Here is a 17,301-nt window from a genome sequence, read left to right as displayed (position 1 = left end):
ACCTTAACTTTACACTTTAAAAATTTTGCTTAAGAATTTATTAGAACCTAGAACTTAGTGCATTTCATCTTATAGAATTAGAATAATTTATATCCTTCTCTTTTCATCCAAAAGTATAGCCCAAACACAAGTGGGGGACATAAATACATCATCGTGAATAACAAGAGACACATTTTTCTTGTGATCTGCTTAAAGGTGTTTGAGACATTGACCAAATAACTTTGGCAACTTGCACAAAAATATGTCCTTAAATCAAAAGTGATAATAAAACTTGGTTGAATGAGGCCTTTATTACGGAGAGAACTGGGGAGAGAGGGGTGCAAGTGCTGAGAAGGTTACTGTGTTCCTAAACCATGCCACTTTGCATTTGTATGTGAAATGGGTATGGCTGGTAGATGATAGGTGGTTGTCCATGAGCAATGTAATAATTGCTGAAGTTTCTGTCACTGATATAAGGGGCAGGCTGATAATAACATGTTACATTAGCTGCATTTGGGATAATATTTTGTTCTCCGAGAACTTTTAAAGCCAAAATTGTAATCATATTCAGAGTTTGTCTTCGCTCATGTCCCATGAGACAGACTGTGCTCTCATTTACAACTCCACGCAGAGTCATCAAGTAGTCATACTTGCTTTTTTCTTCTCCGATGAAGTGGTTGCGCAGATATGACTCAATTTTCCTTTGCTGCTCAGCAACATCTGGAAAATCAATGAAGAATCTGGAGCACATGTAACGTTCCAGAGATTTAATTTCAGCCTCATCTGCTGGCTTAAAGTCACGAACCAGGAGATTGCTGTACTTCAGAAGGCCACCTCCTCTGATTTCCTCAGGGTTCCTGGTGGAAATCAGTTTGTATTTTAAATGGTCCATTGCTTCATTGAAGTCTCCATACATACTCTCTGCAATAATAGTGGGGTGAGAGTCTTCTGTCAGTTTGCAGTCTGTTTCTTTGTAAACATTTAAGATGGAGTCCAGCACGATTTGAAAGGAGTCCACACTGAACTCAAACTGTCGCCTGAGCGAATTAACAAACTTTAACTCCACATTCTTGCCGCTGTTGTTTGACAGCGAGATGAGGCTCCAGCGATCGTGATCGGTGGAGACTTTGACCATCTTCTGCACGTAGGCATCTTTCATAGTCTGGGCAGTGATTTTTTCTTTATTAACACATTTTGGCAAAAAGTCCAGTAGGCAATTAAGAACTGCCTCCTTAACGACCTGAAACTCAAGCTCGCTTGGAAGTTCCACCCCGAAAATGATATCTAGGTCCTTATAACTTGTTCCGTTCTGCTTCACTAGGATGTGGCTAGCTGTTGAACCATTCAGGCGGATATCTCGAATGTTGATTTGCCTTTCAATGAGCTGCTCCTTAACCACACGAATTATATCCTTCGGTTTTACTTCCAGTGTTGGAAAATTCCCTCTTCCATGAATGGGTATTACCTCTGCTAAAACTTGATCCAGGATTTTAATCTGATCCCAAGTGAGACTACTGAACCTGTGGTCTAAGTCCTCAGTCATTGTGATGTAGGTTGGCTAACTATGGAGAAATAGAAATTAAAGAAAAACATTAGAGTGTACTCAAATACAAGAGGGTCTGCATTTCACTCTGCAGTGACAGAAACATCTCCGCTCCTCTGTGCAGTGACAAAGCAGTTCCTTTTACACAGAGACACAATCCGAATTAACTTTCTGAGTGAACCACTGCACTTCTCACAGGCTTTTAATTGAATTTTAATGCAGTTCAGGTTTTAATCCTGCTGAGAAACTGTTGTGTTATTGTATAATAAGTCAAAGCCAATGCATAAACCGTACAGATTTCATTTAAAACTACTCAAAGGTTAATAACATGAAATACTGCTGGTTGTAATGAAACTCCAAATTTCATTGAGCTAAAATGAGCAAATTGAGTTATTTCTGTCCTGTCTAGAATATTCCTTACATCTTCATTCACTTGCACTATGAAAAAAAAACAAAAATGATGCAACATGCTCGTTGTTTATCCAGTCAAATGCCTTGAATGTACTTTAGTCTCTGTGGGTTATCTATATGCACACATCCTTTAATACCACTTCTGACAATTTAAAACTGGATATCCAACAACTGTGCAGTTGTTTCTGTTATATTTCTGAAGCAAAATATTTTGCTTCTGTTTCAATAACTGTCCAACAGCAATCAGGAATCAAAGCTCCAAGCTAGGGTTTGCAGAACTGAAAAGAAGACCCCTTCTAGTCTGCACTGATACCCTAAAACTTCTCGAGAGAGCCAGCAAAGAAATCTGTCTAGAAGATGAAGGATAAAGCTCTGGGTCTAAAATTCCTCAGCTTATATTTTTCTTATCTTCATATCAACGTATTACGTAAGCAGATAGACCTTAGCATGGTTATTTATTTGCATTCTATTTTTATTATCAAAAATAGCCATAACAGAAAGATGCTGTGAATTCTGCAAGTAGTTCAACTGGGGGTGAGTAAGGTTGGGAAGAGGAGGTTTTGTATAAACTTTCTTGTAAATCTGTGTTATTGTTATGGTTTCGGTAGATCAGCTCTAATGAAGTACTAGCAAACTAACCACTGTTAGTTTTAGAATTGCTGCATAAGGAGTACTTGTATGTTATGTGACTGGTCTGATACTGCAAAACATTGAAAGAGCTTTCCAAGGTTAATGCTGTGATTAAAAAAAATAAAGGGCTTTGAGAAGGGAATGTTCAAACCCCTTCCTTTAGCAGAGGAACTCGCTTAAAAGACTTTTGGAAAGCTGGAAGATGGAAGCCCTAAGTAAGATTGGAAATCCATCCTTTATTTTTACGTGTTATTAGTTATTTTAGATCTCATTGCTATATACTAAGATGTAAAGATGACAGCAAAAGGTAATGTCACTGAGTAGTTCTTTTGCATCAAAGGGAAATTGGATAACTTCCACTCCACTATTAAGAGCAGCACCTTAAAATTTCATTCATCTAATGTGACTCCTGGAGAATCTGCTGATGATTTGTCAGTTCAGAACCTCAACATTTATGTCTGAGAAATCTTTTACAAAAACTGCTAAGAGTCCAGTGCTGAAATGGTGCCTTCTGATTTGACAGGAAAATGTCTGAGAAAAAAATGGAATTATGTTTTCAAGAATATAATTAATTTACAGACAGAACTAGATAAGTTTGGGTTTTCTTTTAATTGTATAATTTTCTTACAGTTTGTAAAAGTACATAACTCTGCATGTTCATAGAAGGATTTTCTCTTGTTCTTTCCCTTAATCTTGTTAGGGAACAAGAACAATTTCCAGGCTATTTTATAGTCATTAGGAGCCTTATTTCTTAACTAGTGGCAAATTTATTTACTGAGGTGTTCAACCTAATGTCAGGAGTTATTATTAATACAAGTAAAACTCAGAAGCAATAAATCACCAGAAATCTTAAGACCATAATTAGTCAAAGCACTGTGTAAAGTGAGCGAGATGGTGAGAAATGAGGAGGCAGCTCACTGCAAGTGCCTCTGTACAATGAGGTGGGTGGGAAGGAGCTCGGGGTTCACGGGAATGGAGACTGAATGGTAGCTTCATTCTCAGCTATGACTGCATGGAAACCAGGGACTGGTGATGTCTGCAAGGGAGAATGATGCTGGGAGGCAGATGTATCTCATGCCCCACTGCCAGCAGCTGTGCCATTTGGGTGATTCTATGTGTGACACTGAGAGTTGTCATCCTGCAGCACCTGTCTTCCTTAGGTCTGGCCTGTTGCTCCCTGCCAAAGAACAACCTTTCTGTGACTTCTTCCATGTGAACAGCTGGAAGTATTACATATGCTTTATATTCAAAGTTCTATCTTGAAGTCCATCCATGGGCTGCATAAACACTAGCACTCTGACAGTGAAAAGAACAAATAGCCTTCCAAATGTGTATTGAAAAGTGTTATCTTTCCTTAACTCATCAGTATTTGGAACTTGTTGAAATTCTCTTGTAGGGACTTTTTTAGGGTTTTTTTGTTTGTTTATGGGATTTCTACTTTTACTATATACTGCATTGGACCCTGAATTTTGACCAATATAAGATCTTTGGACCAAACAACTATGAGTTTGGTTTCACAGTGATAAAAGATTTAGTTAACCAACTCTTAGCATTCTGCCATATGCCAGCTTCATAAAAAAAAAAAAATAATAATAAAAATAGGACTATATCTGGCTTTACAGCTCAATCAGGAAAGTCTGCCAGGGTAATGATAACTTTAATGCTGCACACAATTTTCATGGAAACAGATGCAGTCTAGAGGACAGTCTCATCAAATTTAGCTCATATTTTACCAGTAAGCTGTTTAAGAATCTCTTTTTATGTGCTCTACAACATTGCTTCAGTATATTTTCAAAGGGTTTGCAATATGCTGGCATTGTCAAGCAGAATACATCTGAAATAGTTTTTTGTGCAGCTGTGTTAGCTCTAGTCTCTTCCCTTTGATTTCATCTACTGCCCAGTTTGTCTGTTTTACAGCAACTATCTGGAATACTTTAACGCTCCAGTTGTCCTTACCTTTGTCTGCACCTGAAGCCAGTTGCTAAGGGACCTTGTAGAAATCATGTAAGATATCATGCCAGCTGCTGTGGTAGCTTTGCATCCTACCATTTTGGGATTTACTCAGAGATGCTGAAAGTAGCTATTGCAGTTTTCCCCCAAGAGCTCGGTATTGCTTGTGCTCCATACACATTACATGCATCATTAATTATTTCTATGATATCCTGCTAAAGCTTTATTTTAATTCAGCAGCACGGTTCTCTAATAAGCTGGACATTTGCAAGTGTTTTACATACGTAGTGACTTCAGGACTGCAGCTGGCTTTAGCTCTGAAGGCAAGAATGTTGAATATGGAAGGAGGTCTGGGCGTAATTTGAATGCACATGAGAGATTCAGAAGCAGGAAAGCACCTGGGGCATCTTCAATGTGAACATATTTAAACTAGATGGACAGTGTTTTTCATGAGTTTTTCCTTCCATTACTGTTAATGCATGCAGTGAAGATACTGTTTATTTTTCCTGTTGTTGTGAGATAACGCATGATTTGCCATAAGTTTTCAGTACAGTTACCATCTAGTTACCCTGAAATAACAAATACTAACTCAAGGCCATATGCTCTTCTCTGGTGAGATAAGGCTGCGTGGTGCGCAAAATAGGCGTAAGTAGAAAGCAGTTTGCTTGGATTGTGCCACAAAATATCACCTTTAAGGGCAGAACAAGCAAAAGGAGAAGGGAAACAGAGACCTTATCAACAAAAGTGTGTATTGCCTTTTCTCCAGCCCAACCCAAGCAACAAAGATACCCAACACAGCCATGTACCAGCCTGGATCACCCCTTCTCCCAAACTAAACTGATCTGTAGGCAGTACAGCACAAGGGCAGCCAAACTCTTCTGCAGCACAAAGCTGGGAAAAGGAACTGAGCAGCCTATACCTCTGCTGAAACATTGCAGGATATTGGCTTGCTGGTTTGGGAGTTCTTAGAAGGGATGAATAAATAAGGAGTTTACTTTGGGCAATTGATACTACTACATAATCCATATATGATGTCATCCTGGAGATTAGGGTTTTTTGGATGCTGAATTTTTTCATCATGACTCACAATGTGTTTGCTCTCAGTTGCATGTGGATATCATGGGGTAGCATTTTCAAGAACAGACACACTGCGCTTTTTCATCAGTTCCCACAACACACAAGGTTCCTCCTTCCATGGTCTCCAGGTTCAAACAATGCACGTCCTTGTAAATACCGTGGTATGAGAGATATTCAATCTTCTCATTTGCTCTAAACTACTTTAATAACTGAAAAAAGTGGTGGTATGTAATATTTGGTCTATTTTGGGCTGTGGTCATCACTGAGAAGTTACTGGTTTACGTAAAGATTATTCGTACTACTGAATGCATCCTATGAGCCAATTTCTGAATAATGTCTACAGAGAGAATGCAGAATCTCAGGCTTACCGTGGCAGGACGATTGGCAAGCATGTATTTCAGCAGAGTTAATAGGATGACTCACTGGATCCTTGGGTAAATATAAGGACTGTCATCTTGTCACTGCTAAAAACATGAACCTCCCAGGGAAAGCTACAGGGAAAAAAAAACAACAAAACAATAACATCCTTTTCGAGATAAATGTTAACTACCAGTCACCTGCTGCACATAATAAATCATGCATTATGACTTGGCAGTCCCACAGTCATAACAATAGCCTTTTAAGTCAGAAATGATAATGTAAAAGCAGTGGCAAGGCACAGAAGTGCTCAAAGAGTCTCTGGGTTTCAGGTCATACTAAGTCCTCTGAAAGGATGTTAACAACCTGCTATTTTCCCTAAGGGATTAAGAAAAAGTATTTAACATTACTGACAGACATGCAAATTAGAAGAGACAGCGGAATCATACAAAAAATTAGAACTAATAACAACTCAGCAAAATTAAATATAAGAAATTGTGAAATTGCTTCAAATGCTTCCTAAAAATGTGTACAGATGATGGGAAGGTCTTATTTCTTGGCAGACTAGGCTGCTGGTTCATTTACAGTAAGCCCAGTATTCAGTCTCTTGCTGGAATTTCCATGCACTGAATGGCCTTTGACTGGCTAAGCAGGAATCGTAGCTATTTTGGTAAATAATTGCATGCGATCATAAAGGCACTTCTTTGTATTTGTTTCTACTTTCAAAGATATATTGACAGCAAGGCAATCTTTTGTAAACCTTCATTCAAAGACCCTCATCTCAGTGTCCCATCCCACAAAGTTCAGAGCAATTACAAAAGGTTCTTTATGCTAAGGAGCACCCCATCTAGCATATGACTTCATACGGGTGTGACTTACTCCCCATTGCTGAGTTATACTTCACAGTCTCATCTTTTAGGCTGGAAGTATGTTTGTTTCGGAGTGAATGAAACTTAGAAAGTATGATTTGAGTGTGAATATATGCATAATCTGCAAGAAAAGCTGAAATAATAGCCAGGAAGTTATGGACTATAGCATTAACTTTACTAAGAACATTATGGTGGTTCTTTTCTGCCATGCTACAGCAATTGTATCTTCATCACTGAGCATGCTATACACGCTGCCAACAGCCTAGGACTCTGTTTCCTCATGCTGTCCTTGCTGTGCCAGGACCTATCTGCAGCTCTCATATGCTTTCCAACTCATGATAGGCTACTGACTGAATGACTGTGTGTTCCCTGTGTTGCTACCCAGGTCTATGCAGTGTTAGCTGATGTTTGCAGCTGGGAGCGCAGGGGTTTGTCTAGCAAGTGCTGATGTCTGTTTAGGCTGAGAGTGAAGAAGGCAATCTTTTCTTGGCAAGGAAAAGAGGTAGAAGAGTCTCAGCATGTGCAGTCTGGCCTTCTGGGGGGAAAGTCAGACAAATATATAGCCATCCACTTAAAAAAATACAAAATTTAGTCTTTTTAACAATGAGTTATTGTTATTTCTTTCTGTGCGAGGGTGAACGATTTAACGGATATATGATATCCACTAATGGGCATAGCACTGTGATAGATAGATTGACACTAAAGTAGAATTGATGGCTTCCCTGGTGATGCATAGGGGAAGGAGTGACAGACTTTTATATAATTTGTAAAAGACCCATTTTTATACAATACATTCATAAAAACAGCAGCTGAGATTGATGAAATGCTTTGGCTGTTGGGACCTTATTTTCAATGACTGCCTTTTACTGGCTCAGTCATTACAGGAAAGAGTGTACAGTTTCATTATTCCCTGCTCAAGGTTTCCAGATTTTTTTTTTCTAACTGAAGAAATAAAAGAATTTATCAACAATTTTATTTTATCTCTAGTATAATATTTTTCTGCCCTTGAGTTCCAAATGTGAATGGTGATGATATGTACTAACAAATTCATTTCCAAGTCTCTTCCTCTAGTGTCTCTGTGCATAATGAGCTGAAGTATATAATGACAGTGCATGGCTCTGCGTCATGGGCTCCCAGCACTCAGAAGTGCCCAGTTCTGCAGGACTGAGAGCCAGGGGCCAAGGGATGCTTGCCTGCCCTTCCTGCCTGCCAGGTCCCCATGCAGCATCTGATTGCTGTGCAAAGCCCTCCAGACTAATACCAAAATCTATTTATTCGTTCTAGATACCAGTGACTCAATCTGAAGCTCGCTTACCAAAAAAACTCTTGTGATGACTAAACTGCAGCAAAAGCAGGCAAGGTAAGGAGTGAAGCAGTCCATCTATTAACCATCTTTGTAATTGTCTCTCCTCTTCAAATGCCAGAGAGGGAGGGATGAGCTATGCAGTGCGCCACTGCAGTCCCAGATTTAGGCTGCTTTTTGAAGATTAAAGGCATCACAAAGTCTAGGCTCTCCTCAGAAATTTTATCAAAGGGGTTTCCTCCCCTCTTCTACACTAAGAGAGACTAAACAAGTCATAAAGTGGTCCCATGAGCCTGTCTGGTGGGATGGCCGTGGTTTTGAGAACATCAGAGGATGCCACCAGGCTTGAGGTCGGGTCTGTTTTGAGGGGATTCCAACACAACGTGCACAGTACATTGGACAGAATTCTTTCTTTTACTGAATGTACCAGAAAATGCTGTACCTTGCTAGAAGCTGTACTTGGTTGATTCAATCAATGAAATGCATTTTTGTTTTCTGAATCAGTACTGAGCCATTGATGCATCAAACTGGTTTTTGATAATGTGTACTGTAGCACAAGGCATTTAGAGAGGCTTCTGTGGGATGAGCCAGAAAGCCAAAGACAAATGTGCTTGTGTTCCACAAAGACCTTTCAGCATCACCCCTGCTCTACTCTGCATATTTTATAAAAGTATTTGCCATTAAGCACTCACCCTGTTTCGCTTCAGAACTATTTTCATTTTATGGCAGAAAACATGAACTCTGTGCTGTCTCCTTGTTGATTTGCTGAGCATCTCAGGGTCCCTTGGAATACAGGCTGTTTATGACTGCTGCAGTAAATTCTAAGCTTAAATTGATTTGGAAGAAACTCCTGTGTCCTGAACCTGGTTTGGCTGGCACCCTCCAAAAGAGCATGTATCAGCTGGCTTGTAAGGTAGGATATGGGTCCTAGTCAAAGATAACTGTATCTCCAACTGTTTGCTTTTATTGCTATTTGTGCTTACAATGTCAATGTATAAATATAATTCATATTTTTATGAATTAATTTCCACAGTTATATTAGAAATCTGTTCTCTGACTATATAATGCAGTAGTGGGATTTCTTTTTAATGTTCTTTTCCCAATTTTATGAGTTACACTGTAACACTGAGGGAAATACATGAATTATTTATTAACTTAAAGCACTTGCTGTACAAAAATTATTCCTAATGTTGCATCAGTAAGAGCTTGCATTGCCCTAGAAAATCACTTTTTGATAACCAAAATGTTTTCTAGAGTTACGTGATAAAGTAGAAACTACATACAACATCAGGCAAAGGATTATATCTGCAGCAGCAGCACCAGGCAACTGCTGCTCTTCCATGGTGAAGGCAGAATGAAAAGTCTCTGTTGACACTGTTATTAAAATGCAGAGAGAGAATAAAACAATGATCAACCAAAGAAAAAGGCTTGAGCCCTGCAGCAAAGATGTGTGTATTCATGACTTTTCCATCACTATCAATAATTCATAATGACCATCATGTAGATGATGACACCAACTTTTGAGACAGGCTGAGTCAAGCCTTCTATCACTAAATGTGAAAAAACATTCGACATGACATTGGATGTCAAAAAGCTAGGACCTGCTAGATAAGCAAAGATCCAGTAGAAAGGGTAATGGAGAAGAAAATCAGCTGATGCTGACATAAATTGACATCTGTTGTACCAGTTTATAATGCTCTATGGAGGGAAACTTTTTTGTTGTTGTTAATATGTACTGAAATAAACAGTTTTTGGAGCACAAAATTATCTCGTTTAGGAAAAAAAGGATGTGCTAATTCTTTGTGAGCACTCATGCAACATAAAGAAACTACATTCAATATGATATTCAAATTTTACAGCTATGTTCTTTCTTTAGTTAATGCACTCTAATTCCGCATAGGAGTGGACAGTAGGTACATTGCTAATTCCCTATGGTGTCATAGATTCTGGACTGATGCTCTGAATAATTATTTTTGCATAAAGATCATGGTGACAAAGGAAGAAAGCAAGACTGGGACTTACACATGTATGTATCTCTTTATAAATAATATTTGAATTGGCATGAATTCAGTTCTCACACCAGAAATTCCTCTGGTGTAAATAGGAGAAGAATTGGCTGAGTATGTGCATGGTTGGGCATATGACCTGAAGGAAGAAAACTGTGAGCAGTCCCACTGAACCATCCCTACCCAATGCTTTGATGATCAAATTTGGTTTGGAGTTTGCCTACAACTCTTTTAACTGTTCCTGGGCTTCATCTGTACCATTAAAACCAGTTAATGGCAGTCATACATAAGCATATATCTTACATGTATCTTATATATGTATGTCTTATATCCATAAGACAAATACTCTGCCCACATGGAGGTGGCAATCAAGCTTCTGGGAGTTCAGCACTGCTGGTAATCTCAGTGTGACCCACCATGGGGCATGAATGAAGGAGGCAAAGCAAAGCACCAGCTGCTGACATTTCCACCTGCTGCTGTGCCCTAGTGCTGGTGGAACAAACCAGGCCCATCCCAATTCCCTTGCAGAAGACACACAGCCATGGCTGATGATGATCATAGAAGCTGAGAGGCAGGAAGGCTGTGAAACTGACCTGGATTAGGAGTATTTGGAAAATCAGGTAGAATTTCATTCCTTCAAGCAGTGCTAATTAATGAATTAATTTCCACTGCCAGCCTAAATGCTGTATAATTTACTCTTCAAAATAACTCCACTGAATGTGATTTCAATGTGATCTTTCAAGGAGTTTCATCCACTTATCTGCCTTAGAGCAGATTTATAAATTACCGGAGCCTACTGTGTCAGCAGTAACTTCTGAACTTGGGCAGGAGCCGCTCGCATGCTCTGCAGGGCAGGAAGTTAAGTTCAGGGCTTTGCTCACAGGGGTCAGCATTAGACGTCTCTCTTTCTGGCAGCTGAATCATTACAGGTCACCCAGTCCTTCCTACAGTGCTGTATGTCTGATGCCTAATGAGGCAAAACAACCAAATTTACTGTAAAGTTATGCCTTTAATGCAAAGCTGAGCAGGGATGGTGTGCAAGCAACACTGTGACGAGGTCACAGGTCTGAAGCAACGACAAATTAGGATTGTTACTGTTCTCTTTAAACTAAGCTGTAGGAGTGCAAGAATGCTGAGGTATAAAGGAGAAAATATAATTCTGGCCCTGCTGTTCTCCCCTCTGCACATCCATCCCTCATTCCCTGCTCCCAGATGCTGCAGCCACAGCACACAGAGGAACAACTGGGCAGGGACGTGGGTCACACACAAGCCACGTTTCACTCTATGGGTTAAGGAAAGCATGAGCATCAAGTATGAGAGAGAGTCCCTGCTCTCAATTCACTTTCAGTTATTATTCATTTCTTGGCCTTTAACAGCGATCCACATCCTTATTCATACCCACCTTTTGCTTTTTACAGGAGTCACGAAAAAACTATTGCTATTAACACAGCAGCACGTGGAAGACAATGTGTGTGCCTGTATAGTCAACCGTGCTCTTTATGATGGAATAATAAATTCTTTCAAAGATTTGCAGTGGCTTAACAGATGTACCAGAGAGATGTGCCTGCAGATTGGAGAAGGCAGTGAGTGCTGAAGATGCATTTCCATGTTGAGAAGACGGGACTGCATGCAGATCTCACGTGCTGGGAACCAGCTTGGCTTTGCATGGATAGGGATACCTACAGGAGGAGAGCTTCTAAACACTCTGGGTCAAAGAACCCCAGGGGTCCGGCTGTCACCTCCAGGCTGTGAGCTCTGTGGGGAGCACAGATCGCCCCGAGGACCACATGGAGGTGCTGGGAGAAGGTCTGACCCACAGCACGTGTGCTGCGGCAGGGAGGGCTGCTCCGAGGTGACAGAGCTTCCAGCATCGAACCGGACAGCGAGTGGTGAATGGCACGGCACGCCTCTGCTATTCTACTGCCAATCTGGAGGTCTCACCCGAAATTCAAGAAGTTTTCAGGATTCACACAAAGAACGCCAACATCATAACAGCGCTCGTGTGCAACGAGCAGAACCCCCGAAGCAAAAAATCACAGCAAACTGACCAAATCCCTCTCTTTACAAGTTGATAAAGTTGTTTTACGGAGAACGCCGTACAGAGGCCAAACCCGAAGCCACCCCTCCACGTCTCGCAAAGTTTTCCGGCGGTTGTCCTCCCCCGCCCACCCACCGCCCCCCACCACCCCAGCGCCTCCCGCCCGGCCCCGCTCCCCTTCCCGGCCGCCCAAACGCGGCGCTCGGGGGCTCGGCTTACCGCACGCCCGTGAACGGCCGCCGGAGGTTCCCGCAGAACTCACCGGAGCGCTCCGCCGCCGCACAGAGACGCGCTGACCCGGCGCCGGTTCCGCGGCGGCCGCGCAGCCCGCACCGGAGAGCCGCCGCCGAGCCGGGGCCGCTGCTGTCCGCGGCCGCCCTGGTGCTGAAGCGGCCCCTCCCTCCCGCCCGCCCCCGCCGGGCCTTGTAGCGTAAACGGGTGGCCATGGCAACGCGCGTCACGCAGGCCGAGGCGGGGCTCCCGCTCGCCGCAGCACGGGGCAGGCCGCGCGCCGCCGCCTCGGTGTGCCCCAGCAGCGGGGCGGGACGGCGGGCCTTTAACGCCTTCACGCGCGCCGGGCAGCGCTCTGCCGCGGGGCCGTCACTGCCGGCAGGCGGGCAGCTTCGGGCACCCGGGGGAAGGCGGCTTCGCCCTCCCGCTGCCCGTCTTCCGTCCCGTACTCCCCGAGCGGTGCCCAAACAGAGCTCCTTTGCTGCCGAGGTCCTTCCCGCGTACCACGTCTGCGGTTTTGTTCTCACTGTGCGCCGAGGCGCAGCTCAGCCCTCGCCTGGTGGTTGTCCGCTGTGGGCGTGCACAGCGAGGGGATGCGGAGCTGCAGAAGGACCCCAGCGAACACATGTGAAGCTTCAGAGCCGCAAAATAGAGGGCTTGCGGTGTTTCAGCCGGCATAAGTGCAAGGACCCGCTCTTCAGTCGCTTAGAATCCAACATTATGACTTAGACACAACACAGTGCTCCCCCCCCGCGCTCATTTTCCACGCAGCCTTCAGTTCCTGGGAGAGGAGCTGGCTCTGCAGAAGCTCTGCTGGGAGAGAGCCCCTCCGTGCAGGCTCCATATGCTCCTCAATATGCAGCGTGTCACTAATTCGGTTCTAGTTTCAAGTGGTGAGATGAGAAAAGCAGTTTTTTGAGCTGTGGGGTTCTAAAATTAAATCTCTTCGATCAATTACTTAACTTGCTGGGTGGAACAAATCCCTGCATGGAATTAGGTTACAGCATTTGTGTCTTTCTTCGTTGTAGTACTCAATACTTGATAGTTGTTGTACAGCGTCTGCTTTGCCCACTGCACGTAACTGAAATGAAAGACAATTCACTTTAGTGTTCTGAGAACTGATGCCAAATGGGTAAGTTGTGATTATTTTTGAAAAAGCGCAGATTCAAAGCTACGATGACTCATGACACTGAGCATACCTTGACAAGAAATGGCTATGTCAGTATTTTAAGCTAACTTTTATGACAGGCAAATCTATATCATAACCTTAAAGAGCTGTGTCTGTACTTTAATTTACAGCACCCGGATACTTCTAGGCTGGCTCTTGCGTATTACACAACATCAAGGTTTTAACCTGTTCTCTCAATAAATGAATGAATGAATAAATAAATAAATAGGAGCAATCTGACCCTTGTTAAAACACGAAAATCCCCAAACCAGTTGTTATTCTTTAGGGCCTTTAAAAACATCTTCAGTGTCTCTTTCCTCTTGAGAACCGCTTTATGGAAGCAGTGATAAAATGCTACTGAAGGAACTACACAGCACTGAGTAATCAAAAAACCTGCTCATGAACCAACTTCATTTTAGGCCTTAAATGCCAAATGCTCAGCATTAGTTTACATTCCTAGCTGTCAAAGTAGAAATATATCAGTGATGAGATTTTCATAACTCACAAGCCCTTACAAACTCAATACAAACCAGTGCTCTGCTCTCACAACTTCACTCACAGCCCAGAAGTTACTCACCTGCACTCACCCAGCACAGAACAAAGCCCACAGCTCTGCCCAACACTTGTATGTCTCTGTTGGGTGACTGATTGGCTAAACCAATTAGTTAACGCACTATGAAAACCAGATAATTTCCAGCCCCATGGCTGGGTAAGAGAATAGCTATTAGTGTATAGAGAAAAGCTTATGTTCAGTGCTGATAAAACTAATTTAATGTGAGGCAGGGAGAGCTGGATTTTCTTGGAACTGTGCCTTTACCTTCTTGCGCATTTTCGAGGAGGTGGATGTTAATTTGTGCCATCATGATGTCACCATGCTAGTATGAATGGCCATATGCAGTCAGGCCAGAGGAATGATCACAGGGTTTGCAGCAATATATTTTCAGAAAGAAAAGTGGCAGAAGGTACTGAATGAAAGAGAAGGACATCTGTATGATGAATTCCTGGGTCCACTGAGGTTGACGGGACTTTCGCTACTGAGCTCAATGAAACTGGGATTTCACCCAGCACATTTTGTTTGTTTTGGAAATGAGGATTTTAAAGGTAACTTCTGAGGGCAGGTCTCCTCTGCCATGTAGAGAAATGCTCTCTAAAGCCTGGACTCTTGCTACCTCCTCCTGCTTTGGCCCTAATTCAAGAAAGCACTTAACACATACATAAGTACTGTTCTCATCAGCAAAGTTTTTGAGCAAATACCTAGCTTAAGGATTTGCTTATCTCTAATTCTTTGGTTAAGAAGTAAGGTATTTCTCAATAGGAGTGGGATAATCTAGCTGTAAATCCTTATCATTTATATCGTTTATAACAAGAGCTTAGTCATCTTTTGACCAGTGACGCACAGCAGTGATTTCTTGCTGAATAAAATTTTAGAAGCACAGCCAATTTTTCACAGAGGCTTTGGAACTGTGCCCTTTATCTGGTTTTATGCACTGCTCCAAGTGTGTAGCGTGGAAAGCCTAATGCAAGGTCATGCTTTGCTAGAGTAACAGCACCTAGCTGCAGCCATAGGGTCCAGCTCTATCATCAAATTTTATCAAATTTCATAGTGATTTTGATATGCAGAGTAAGTTCCAACTGTGATAGTAATAAAGGCAGTTTAAAAATGAAGAAGATTACCAAGCTTGGAATTGTAAAGGTCAGATCCTGATCTATGCTTCCCCCAATTCTCACATGTATTTAGATTTGAGATACCCTGCACATTTAGCTCTGCTCTGCAGTTCAGTAGAGAGGAAGAAAATAGTTTTTACCTTTGGAAAATTCCATCACAGTGCTATATTTTCACTCCAAAACTGCAGAATTTCATGTCACGTATGATGCATAGTCTGTCTCAAAGAGAATCATTGGAGGAAAAAAAAATCCCCATGGCCTTGATTTTAAGCTTATGCTTCTGAGACAAGATGGGAGGAAAAAGTGCACTTTCCAGATTAACTAGGCATTGGCTTTGCTTTTGCGCACAAAAAGGAGAAATGCTACTGTAAGAAATTTTACTTTCCAGACTGCCAGAGAGAATCCGACAGCTTGCGCACATCTGTCAGAACACAGCAAGCTCTCCCTTTTGTCACGGGGTGCCTTGCATGGAGTGCTCGGCCAGACTTTAGGAAGGCATTTATCCTCTGTGTCTGCTTTTTCCATTCAGTAGCCACAGTGTGCTGATCAGACCTTACAGAGTGGAAGTGGGTTCTTGAGAGCTACTTGATCTGCAAGTTTCTGCTCAGGAAACTGGAAAGGGAAAGGTCCACTGAGGTCCGAGCTTTTATGGCTCCTGCAATTTTTTATGGAGTTTTACTCATAAATGTGAAGAGACTTGCTAAGTTTATTTATTGCGTGAGCCTAGAAGTGGAGAATGTTTTCATTCATCCAAAACAGTTTTTTTCAATACAGAATGCAATTCACTTTTTCTTTGCCACTCGTGCTTAGAATGAAAGCAATTCAACACAATCAAAACCATGAGATTAGTCAGAATTAGCTCTTTTCATGTTCTGATGCTCAAACTCTGATCTTGTACGAAATAACTTTTTGACCTTTGGCCAATGAGGAAAAAGTTGAAAAGCTCAAAATAAGCTATAAAAATAGCCATTAAAGATTTCCTCAGGAAATCTGTTTAAATACTGATGTCATTTTCTACAGGAGCTACTTCAATTTGAAATAGCTTCTTGAACTGAGGGGAACTAGAAAGGCACTGCCAGAGCATGCAGAGATCAAGGCTCATTGCTAAGTGGGTCGACACAGTGTGAGACAAATGAAAGGGGAAATGCATGTGCGAGGTGCCATGTAAAAAGGTTGTGAGCTGCAAGGTCTAGTAGGAAGAAGGCTGCTCCAAGATGAATGAACCATCTGAGAAAAGAAGTGTCTCTGTATTCTGTAATTTGAGTGTGGCTCCTGTGACATTCAGCAAACTTCGCACCAGCTGCTAGATTTTGGAGAAACCCACATCAGTGATGATTTTAAATGGAGATTTGATAGTCCAGCAGGTGAGAAGCTGCAGAAAACACACTTGGTATCATGACTGATAATAGAGTGAAGATGGAGCTTCTAATTCAAGACACAGAGTGGTGAATGTTAGTCTGTTGGGAAGCCAGGGGAAACAGGAGAAAATGTGGCCTTGCAAATCCAGTTATGCTTCCAAAAATATACCACAGGAACATTAGATGCTATTGGGAACACACATAGTAGAGCTAAGTGCTCAGCAAAGCATGCTAACCTAATTTCATGATTACATGAAAGAAGAAAATCCTGACTCATATTTTATTAAAATTGTTATGGTGAATCAGCAAATTACTCTGTTTATCTCCTTCAACGTCAGCACACTGAAGTCTGGAGCAACTTGAACTGATCTCAGTGCCCTTGTAAATAGAATATATTCAGACCAGCTGAAGCTGGACTAAATGGAAACAAGGAGTAATTCATCACCAAGGACAGCTGGGAAGCTCAGAAAAATGCTATTTCCTGACTGTCCTGGCAAAAGGAAAGACAAGTGCTGTATGTGCCTTTCATCTCTGACTCCTTTGTCATGACAGATCCCAAATACAAACATTTACATTCAAAAACTTTGTGGCCATTTTAACAAGATCTCCCCATATGGCAAATGCTTGCTTTTTAACACGTATACGCTTTTATTCATATCCCTGTGGTGGCAGGGAAGGAAATAAAACTGCACAGAAATATATAACCTGATCTGGCT

The 17,301-nt window shown here is 41.9% G+C and overlaps 2 protein-coding genes across 5 annotated transcripts in view; one reads left to right on the top strand and one right to left on the bottom strand.

The window, feature by feature from the left end:
• Positions 1 to 270: 270 nt before the first annotated feature.
• Positions 271 to 12,562, bottom strand: LOC116229689 (terminal nucleotidyltransferase 5C-like). Of its 4 annotated transcripts, none has more exons than XM_031594333.2 (3): positions 12,383 to 12,562; positions 5,959 to 6,081; positions 271 to 1,541 (listed from the first exon to the last, which is right to left on the bottom strand). In XM_031594333.2, exon 3 carries the CDS (start codon positions 1,520 to 1,522, stop codon positions 347 to 349), a length of 1,176 nt encoding a protein of 391 aa, XP_031450193.2. In that variant the 5' UTR covers positions 1,523 to 1,541; positions 5,959 to 6,081; positions 12,383 to 12,562; the 3' UTR covers positions 271 to 346. The 4 variants fall into 4 exon arrangements, with proteins under 4 accessions (XP_031450193.2, XP_031450194.2, XP_031450195.2 ...); XM_031594334.2 differs by having other exon boundaries at positions 12,426 to 12,562; XM_031594335.2 differs by lacking the exon at positions 12,383 to 12,562 and adding an exon at positions 11,528 to 11,660.
• A 75-nt stretch (positions 12,563 to 12,637) lies between these two features.
• Positions 12,638 to 17,301, top strand: part of LOC116229690 (rho GTPase-activating protein 6-like) — a 28,362-nt gene continuing 23,698 nt past the window's right edge. Inside the window, exon 1 of the mRNA XM_090150231.1 lies at positions 12,638 to 13,526. The gene's annotated coding sequence lies outside the window, so the exon portion shown is untranslated. The remainder of the gene's footprint in view (positions 13,527 to 17,301) is intronic.

This window comes from Phasianus colchicus, chromosome 14 (assembly GCF_987193195.1).
Source record: "Phasianus colchicus chromosome 14, bPhaCol1.hap1.1, whole genome shotgun sequence".
Classification (NCBI taxonomy): Eukaryota; Metazoa; Chordata; class Aves; order Galliformes; family Phasianidae; genus Phasianus; species Phasianus colchicus.
The sequence above is the reverse complement of the archived record's forward strand: the minus strand, read 5'-3'. Positions and strand labels throughout refer to the sequence as shown.

What these genes read in the sequence shown, in the direction of transcription:
- LOC116229689 (XM_031594333.2), bottom strand. Translation starts at nt 1,522, where the DNA reads ATGACTGAGGACTTAGACCACAGGTTCAGTAGTCTCACTTGGGATCAG.